The sequence below is a fragment of the Carya illinoinensis genome, chromosome 2, assembly GCF_018687715.1.
Source record: "Carya illinoinensis cultivar Pawnee chromosome 2, C.illinoinensisPawnee_v1, whole genome shotgun sequence".
Taxonomy (NCBI): Eukaryota; Viridiplantae; Streptophyta; class Magnoliopsida; order Fagales; family Juglandaceae; genus Carya; species Carya illinoinensis.
The window spans coordinates 18,052,728-18,062,315 of NC_056753.1; the positions used below are offsets into that span (position 1 = coordinate 18,052,728).

General features: G+C 38.2%; 1 protein-coding gene across 1 annotated transcript; it reads left to right on the forward strand.

Moving 5' to 3' along the window:
- Positions 1-1,600: 1,600 nt before the first annotated feature.
- LOC122300219 (probable aldo-keto reductase 2) lies at positions 1,601-4,507 on the forward strand. The gene is made up of 5 exons (XM_043110724.1): positions 1,601-2,058; positions 2,152-2,352; positions 2,845-3,017; positions 3,099-3,201; positions 3,858-4,507. The coding sequence occupies exons 1-5, from the start codon at positions 1,840-1,842 to the stop codon at positions 4,182-4,184; spliced, it is 1,023 nt and encodes a 340-aa protein (XP_042966658.1). The 5' UTR covers positions 1,601-1,839; the 3' UTR covers positions 4,185-4,507.
- Positions 4,508-9,588: the final 5,081 nt, after the last annotated feature.

Sequence of the window (9,588 nt, forward strand, 5' to 3'; positions counted from 1 at the left end):
AGTAGCTCTCATCCTCTTTTTTCGTATGGTAATAGCTTGCATTTTAATCTCTATAATCTTGTTACTGTTTTGCTGCAAATCCAAGCCTTCTCTTCTCCTCTCTTGCATTATTTTTCATTTGTTTTACTCTTCACTGCAGGTTTGTTCATGAGCCTCCATTCTCGCCACTCTCTCTTCGTCATTCTCTTTTCTGTTCTTCAGTTATGGCTAAGCAACTGGGTGGCAGGGTTGTGGCTCAAAGTGGAGAATGCATGGGAGATGGAGTGGAGTTGCGGCTTGAAGGAACTCACTTGTGGTGGCTTTAGTTACGACGTGGGGTTGGGAAAAAGTTAATAGACTGAACGAGAAACAAGAAAATTTAACGAGAAAACAAGAAAAACACTGTAGCAGTTAGATATAGAATAGATATTTTAAAATATAATTTTTTATTTATATAATTATTCATATATATATAATTTATCTTTATAATAATTCTCTTAAAAAAATATATAAAAATATAACTATACCAAAATATTTCATTACAATATTTCAATCCGAACTCGCAAACTAAATTCAAAACTTAGATAAAAGTGTGGTCCTCCTGTTGTGAGGTTTTTCTCTCTAGAAGAGAGTGAGTCCTACTAAGATGTTTTTGACTAGTCTGAAGAGGTGAACATGGAGGAGGAACTAGCAAGGAAATGGGAAAGGCTTAGCCTTACCGAGAAGGAGAAGGAAGGAGTGGTCTTACCAACTTCTTCCATGCCTAACACGAGGCAGCCAAGGCAATTTTGCTTGATGGTGATGATAGTGGCAGAAAAGAGTGTTAACAATGAAGCCTTTAAGAGTACTATATCAAAGGTCTGGAGGTGCGAGAGTTGGATCCAATTCTCTTAAGTTGGTTCGAAGCATCCAATTTTGCTTGATGGTGCTGGTCAGGGAGGCTTGGAGCATGCAAGAAATGCTAGCTGAAGAGGCACCAAGCAGCGCTCTTAGCTCCATCAGATCCTGCACCTCAGCAAATACTTGGCAGGCTCCCCCTCTGAATTGGTACAAGCTGAATTGGGATGGGACAGTAGACAATGTTCAAGGCATGATTGGAGTAGGTGGTGGTTAGGGACAATGCAGGTCAGATTATGGCCACTATGAAAACAAACAAAGAAATGTTCCCCAACCCGCTACTTGTTGCAGCCTATTGAGCACTACAAGCAGTCAAGTTTGGCATCGAACTTGGCCTACATCAAGTCATTCTTGAAGGTGATTCACTACAAGTTACTAAGGCCTTTACAAGTGATAGAGAAGGATGTACCAATGCTAGTATGTTCATTTGTGAAACTAAGCAGCTAATTAAAAGTTTTGCTAAGTGGGAGGTTTCTCATGTTAGGAGAAATGTCAACCATATGGCTCACTTACTATCAAAAAATTCTCTTACCATTTTAGATTTGATTGTAACAATGAAAAATAGTCCTCGGTGTATTTCTCAACTTTTATAATGCAATGGTTTAAGAGTTTCCCTTTCAATAATAATAATAATAATAATAAAAACTTAGATGAAAATGCATCATGTTTAAATTCAATTGCTTTATTTTATACCGGGCCGCCCTGTCCGAGATTTTCAACGCCCAAGAAAGATGGAACTTGGACAACATTCGATGACTCTGTTTTTACGCAAGCGAAACGTAGTCTCTTACGTTAGCAAACTTTGATTATCTTTAACTGGTAGGAGGTTTTGTAGATTTTTTCTTTGTTTCGTACCTTTTCACGAGGCCCTCACGAATCCACGATCACATCCCGGCTTCGTCTCCATCTTGTATATAAACTCTGTTGGTCCACTGCCTCACTTACTCCTCACACCGATCGAAAATGGCTCAAAGAGTTGGGAGGATAAAGCTGGGTTCGCAGGGTCTGGAGGTGTCGGCGCAGGGTCTGGGCTGCATGGGCATGTCCGCATTCTATGGCCCCCCAAAGCCCGAAGAAGGCATGATTGCTCTCATCCACCACGCCGTCCACACTGCCGGCGTTACCTTCCTCGACACCTCCGACATCTATGGCCCTTACACAAACGAAAGCCTCCTCGGCAAGGTACTGATGCCTTTTAAGCTAAGCTAGCTAGGTCCGTCCGCGCAAATCCCTTTTCTTATCTTGTACATGTGTTGGGTGTGGCTTGCCTGGCAGGCTCTGAAGGGAGGCGTTAGAGAGAAGGTGGAATTGGCCACAAAGTTTGGTATTAGCCATTCCAATGAGAAGAGGGAGATCCGCGGCGATCCGGCGTATGTAAGAGCCGCCTGTGAGGGCAGCTTGAAGCGCCTCGACATTGATTGCATCGATCTGTACTACCAGCACCGCATCGATACCCGCGTTCCCATTGAAGTCACGGTTTGTCCCTTTTTCGATCTCCTTAAATTTCTATGTTTCCCTCTTGTAAAAATCTAAAATCAAGATACCGTCTAAAAGGAGCTTTTACGTTATAATTGAAATACGCTCATCCAATAGTGGCTGCCGCCTGCTGGCGACCGGATTTCGGCTGCCTGCCACCAGAGTTTGCCGATTTCCGAATCCGGTCAACTCCAGCGATCTTTCGGAATGGCTGTCATACTAATTGCAAAAAGTACTTAAAAAACAATTAACATTAGTTTTAGAATTTCCTATTTGAAAAATTAACGCAGTGGGGTTTAGTTAGTTGTAGAATTGATAGGATTATGGCATAGTGGCGTTTGATTTAACATGGTAGAAGTCACTTTTACACTACGGATAGATTCGACAAGACCAAGTAACCACTGTTCCTGATTTCATGCAAAGCTACCGTTCCTGTCCGGTTGCCTATTTTATTTCAAGCGCTGCTAATTCTTTTATTCTATATTCTATAAGATTGGAGAACTCAAGAAATTAGTAGAAGAGGGTAAAATCAAGTACATAGGTCTATCCGAGGCCTCTGCATCAACCATCAGAAGAGCACATGCTGTTCATCCAATAACAGCTGTGCAGCTAGAGTGGTCTTTGTGGTCTAGAGATGTGGAGGAGGATATAATTCCTACGTGCAGGTGAGGAATCATTTACAATTTCTTTTCAAGTTTTAGAATAATTAGAACCTGTATTTTAAATTTGTCCTCCGAGTTTTTCAGGGAACTGGGCATTGGAATTGTTTCATATAGTCCTTTGGGACGGGGATTCTTTTCCTCAGGGCCCAAGTTCGTTGAAGATTTGGCTAACAATGACTTCCGAAAGGTTTGTTGATCTACCACAAATGTTTTGTTTGCACGGATCAGTTTTCCTGTTTCGTTTAATGTACACATACAGTAATCAACATCAATATCAAAGTTCACTCATGCACATAGCTCTTCCTCTGTGCTTGTGATATCCAAATGGTCTTCATTTTTCTAAATAAATGGTTTTAATGCCTAAAGTTTTTGGTGAAATCTACAGTGTTGATGTAAATGTTCATTGTAGTTCTATTTGGCTAGCCCACCTTGCCAATTTCTCATATAGTCTACGGAGCAGGACGATGAATTATCAAAACGGTGCTTGTAATCACAATACAATTGTTCTACTGGGATTGTTTTTTTAACTTCATTGATTGCCCTTTGGGAGGATTGAAATTTGGTTGGGTAGACGTCTCTTTATTCGAGGGCTGAATAATGATCTGGTTGTTATGATGATTATCAATCACCTTGAGGCCTTGAGTTTTCCTATTACTTCTCCTGGATCTTTCAGTGTCTTTAACATTGAGACACGGCATGGCAGTTGTGGATGGTTATATACTACAGAATTATGTTGAAGAATATGTTCTCTGTTTTTTATTTTTTTTATTTTTTGAGCATTTGTTCCCATTTCCTGTATGAATCATACAGGCTTAATGCTGACATATGCATGCACTGATGCAGTTTTTACCAAGGTTTCAACCTGAAAATCTGGAGCATAACAAAACCATATTTGAGCGTGTTAATGAAATGGCAACAAGGAAGGGATGCACCCCATCACAGCTAGCACTGGCCTGGGTTCATCACCAAGGGAAGGACGTGTGCCCCATACCTGGAACCACAAAGATTGAAAATTTCAAGCAGAATATTGGAGCTCTGTCTGTGAAACTAACACCAGAAGAAATGGCAGAACTCGAATCATTTGCTTCGGAGGATGCTGTTAAGGGTGAAAGATATATGAATGACTTTGCAACCTGGAAGAATTCTGAAACTCCACCATTTTCTTCATGAAAGGCTGTCTAAGCTCTTTCTTTGGTTGAATCTGGACTTTGTCAATGCTGTCATTGAGCTGTGTTAGAGTTCTCGATTGCTCAGAGTTTATGTATGTTCTGTTTGAATGCTTTCATATCTGATTTCAGGAAGATCAGAACAAAAAATTCGTTACTTAACCGGATCCTTGTATGCAAATGTGTACTCCAGAGTAATTGAGCTTAAAGTATGACATGTAAAATAATGCCTGTATGGTATACTTGTTCGGTATCGTATACTTGTGCAGCACGCTGGTAACATTTTGCCCAGATTGTAAGTTATATTTACTCTCTGCTTTGATTTAAGTGTAACGCTGCTTATCAATCTTAGATATGAAAAAAACATAATTTATAAAAAAACATAAGTTATATTACAATAAAATATCTGGTTGTATTCATTATACGAGTTTTGTGATATTTACTATTTGAGTTGTAGATCTATTGATTTTAAGCATTATCGCTTATGGAAGAGTCATTAGAGATTATGAAAATAAAAATAAAACTTATTAAATAAATATAAATAATAAAAAATAATAGTATTTTATTATTATAAAGAGTGTGATTGCTAATTTAATATAGACTTTAAGTTTCAAGTGGTTAGTTAGGAGTGAAAAAGTTACACATTCTTCAAATTTTCAAGATTGGGATGACCAATCTTCTATTTCATTTTTTACTCTCAAAATTTTACAAAATGGTGTTAATTCCTAAAATATTTTTTTTTTCTTTTTAAAAATAGTGGATATCGAAACTTTAAAAAGATATGGACTATAAATACTAATAAGCTAAGTCATGCCATACAGATCATTTTGCAAAAAATTCATGGAAGGATTGTTTTGAGAAATGTAATACTTATGAATGTAAGGAAGTCTGAGGTTGCTTTTGGTTTTTCAACTCTTTTCAACTCATCTCAATTCATTTAATTTAATAATCACAATTTTTCCAACTTCAAACACAAAATATAATAAATAATTTAATTTTTTCAAATTTTAAAATAATAATAATATTAAAAAATAATATTATAATAATATTTTATTTAACTCTCAACTTTCTTCTTAATTCAACTCAACATCCAAACCGGCCCAATAGTTGAGAAAATTCTAGTTGAAATCAATTAAAGCAAATTTTAAGAGTAGCCATAATTAAAGCATTCGTACCAAAGAAAGTTGAAATTTTTTATTAAATCTCATACTTTTCCAGGGTGTCTGTGTCTGACTGAAAGTCCACACATCCCATCTAAATTAAACAATGAGCTCAAAGGGTTTGAAACCATTCCAACCAAATAAATAAATGCACTATAAATTCAACATGACAACATAGACTTTAAATATCATCACCTCAATTCCATCTAAGACCACTAAATTCTACCAAAATCCTACCTGAAGCTGACTTGAATATGGGCTAATCTACCTAGTTCTACACTCCAAAGGTAACCTATATCCTTAGAATTGACAAAGATCATTTCATAAATTTGTAGTGTCTACAACCTTAAATATAATAATAATCATTTCCTAAATTCTGCAAAAATCTATGACCTGAGATTTGATCAAACTCACATACTAGAGTCTACAGAATAAATAAACTTAGATTTGATCAAAATCGTGTATACAAATATGTGGTTTCTATAACCATTAATTTGATAAAAATCATTTCCTCCATTGACCTTAAATCTAGTCAAAATCATTTCTTGAGATATGTAGAATCTAAAACAATAAATCTCATCAAAGTTATTTCTTAAAGCCTACGTAATCTAAACTTTAAATCCTACCAAGATCACTTCTTGGAGTCTATAGAACCTAAAACCTCATATTTAATAAACTCATATACTAAAGTCTGCATAATTTAAAACCTAGCCTCTAATACCAACTATTAGACCGAATCAACCATTGTCGCAGCCCTACAATATTGAATCAAGGACCCAACAAAATTAGAACCATAGTTGGAGGGTTTGCTGAGGGCAAAGTGTCGTGTTTGGAGAAAAAAGCTCATGACATGAGGGCAAGGTACAAAGAAGTGTTTGCTATCAACACACGATTGAAGAAAACTAAAACTGGAAAGACTACTGCTGTAACGTTTAGCCACGAGGACTACGAGGTCATGTTGTACCCTTATGATGATGCATTGGTAGTGACTCTACTCATTTTGAACTATATTACTTGCAGAATCTTAATCGACAATGGAAGTTCAATGGATGTCATATTTTGAGACCCAATTATGAAGATGGGCATTGAGTAGGATAGATTATGCCTAGCCCTACACCACTGAAGGGATTTTTGGGAGAGATAGTGCAACCAATAGGTGCCATCACATTATCTATCACAACGGGAGCAAGGTCCCGTACGACTATGACAATCACAAACTTTTTGGTGGTTAAAGCCTATTCATGGTTGAAGAAGTAATCCCTCAACCACCAGAGCTTATTGAGAGAGCGATAGAGACTTGAGATGAGGGGAGTATGAAACAAAGAGAGACTGTTGAGCCCTTGGAGTTAGTAGCTATGTATCTGGAACTCAAGAAACAATTGAAACAACTCCACATCGAGCATAGAGACATATTCACATGGAGTCATGAGGATATGCTTGACACAGATGTAGAGGTGATAGAATATTGTATCTATATTGATCCGGAGGTCAATAAATTAATGCAGAATATGAGAATTTCAGTGGAAGAATTATGCAACAATTGTGGAAGAGATAAATGCCTCTTAGATGTAAGATTTATTTGAGAGGCTTGTTATCCGAAATGGCTCTACAATGTCATGTTAGTGAAGAAGGCAAACAAAAAGTGGCAGGTGTGTGTAGATTTCAGCGATTTGAACAAGGCATGTTCAAAAGATAGTTTCCTCCTATGATGGATTGAACTAATAGTCAACCCCACAATAGGCCCCGGATGTTGAGTTTTACGGATGCCTATTTAGGCTATAACTAGATATGTATGTGCGAATGCAACCAAGGAAAAATGTCCTTCATAATGGACAAGGGCCTATATTGCTATCAAGTAATGTTGTCCAACCTTAAAAATACAGGAGAGGCATATTAGAAGCTAGTGAGCTGCATGTTCAAAGAGTAGATTAGATACAATATGGAAGTCTATGTAGATGACCTATATTGGTGAAGAGGAAAGAAGCAGACCACCACATAGCAAACTTGCAAGAAGCTTTCACCATGTGGCAAAAATATAAGATGGAACTTAAGTGACCAAATGTGTCTTTAGCATGGGATCATGCAAGTTCCTCGGCTTCATGGTGTCAGAATGAGGAATTGAAACCAACCCATAAAATATCAATGCAATAATAGAGACTAAGCCCCCCAGAGCTTGAACGAAGTACAAAAGTTGGTTGGTAGAATAGTACCATTGAACAAGTTTGTGTCGAGATAAATGGACAAATGCTTGTCATTCTTCTGAGTGCTACAAAAGGCCCAAAATTGGGATGGCAACTGTGACAAGGTATTCAAGCAGTTGAAGGCATACATGTCCAACCCTCTTTTCTTGAGTCAAACCAAATAGGGGGAGACCTTGTATTTGTATTTTTTAGTTACACCAAAGGTTGTGACCACCATACTAGTCAAGGAAGAAGAAAGGAAGAAGAGGCAAGTCTATTACACAAGTCAGGCCTCAAGGGGAGCAGAAACATGCTACCAGCAAATAGAGTTGTTGGCATTCGCTTTGATGGTGGGAGCACATGGAATAAGGCCTACTTCTAGGCCATGCCATGAGGGTGCTGACAGAAGCCCCTCTATACAAAGTCCTACATAGGCTTGACAGGACGAGTTGATTGATGAATTGGTCAATTGAACTTAGTGAGTTCGATCATGATTACCTCTTGAGAAGCACCATAAGGAACAAATCCTAGTAGACTTTGTTGCTGCATTTACTAATTTCCCAGAGGAGCTACAACTGGAACCGAAGGGTACTCCTTGGCAAGTGTATGTCAATGGCTCCTACTGTTGTAATGGTGGAGGAATAGGCCTCTAACTCATAATCAAAAGAGGCGAGGTAATTCATTACACTATGAAACTAGTGTTTGGGATGACCAACAATTAAGTTAGATTATGAAGCACTTTTGGTAGGAGTTGCCTTAGGAATGGCGGGCTTCCCTCCATGCGACATAATAACGTAGGTATTGGAGACCCCATTTGTTGAAAATGAAGTATCAATGGTAGGAGTAGCTGTGTAGAATGGGCATAGGATGTGGTGAGGTACATGACCACAAAAGGAACTCCTAGACGAACAAATAGAAGCGAGGAAGGTGAAATCCAAGGTAGCTAGATTTATCGTTATAGAAGAGATACTATAATGGTGAGGTTTCTTTGCTCCACTCCCATGCTATATCTCTACAGGTGAACCGTAGCATGTGATGATAGAAATACACGAGGTACTTCGCAGAAATCACTCTGCTGGTAGAGCCATAGCGCAAAAAATCATGAGAGCTAGGTATTACTGGCCCCATGCACTGAAGGATGCAAAGGAGTTTGTTAGGAAGTGTGCAAAGTGCTAGTTACACACAACTAAATGCCTCACAACTTGTCGGAAGAGTTAACCACAATAGTGGCATCATGGCCTTTTGCATACTGAGAAATCAACATTGTAGGAACCATGTCACCAAGAAAGGGAGGGTCAACTTCACAGTGGTCGTAGAGGCGTTGTGGAAAATTATGACTAGTAGCATCATAAAGTTTCTCCAGAAACCCATCGCATGCTGATACTGCATACCACGATCCCGAGTCTCAAACAACAGACGGTATTTTGAGTGCGACCAGTACAAGGATTAGTACACAGTGATGGGCACCATAGTGGACCGAGTCTTAAAGATCTATTGCAAGTTCTAGATGGGTCAATCACAAGGTCAAGGAGCTAAAAAGATCAATGAAGCAATGCAAGGATTGGTGCAATCCACTTAGGCCCAGTTTTCAAATTTATCAAGTAAGACCCCAACATTCAAGATGGGCTTGAAAGTAGAAAAACCAGTTTTAATCCATGTGATACAAGCTATAGAGGGGGGCGGCATAGCCTAGTGGTTTAGAATAGTCTCTTTATTTCATTAAGTATAGGCGTGTGGGTCTATTTTATGTTTCTATATTTAATTCATTAAATGGACTTCTTTTATTAGTTATAGGCATGTAGTTTAGGATGTTTTGAGTTTGAAGATGTTCAGCCCATGTCTTTTAATTAATGAAGGCTTTAGTCGGCCCTAGGGTTTCATTGAGGGATTAAAAACAACTTGTAGCTGCATTTTGAGATGTTGAACGTGAATGAAGTTTTCTTCATAGATAATTTACAGTTTTCTATACTTGTTCTTGATTGAAATAAGAACTTATCAAAGGCAAACCTTTGTGGCGTTTTCACCAAATCTAGATTCTTCAAACAAGATTTCAACGAGTCTCTTATTG

What these genes read in the sequence shown, in the direction of transcription:
- LOC122300219 (XM_043110724.1), top strand. Translation starts at nt 1,840, where the DNA reads ATGGCTCAAAGAGTTGGGAGGATAAAGCTGGGTTCGCAGGGTCTGGAG. An exon ending in GCGTTCCCATTGAAGTCACG is followed by an intron (nt 2,353 to 2,844) that starts GTTTGTCCCTTT and finishes ATATTCTATAAG; the next exon opens with ATTGGAGAACTCAAGAAATT. An exon ending in CTAACAATGACTTCCGAAAG is followed by an intron (nt 3,202 to 3,857) that starts GTTTGTTGATCT and finishes GCACTGATGCAG; the next exon opens with TTTTTACCAAGGTTTCAACC.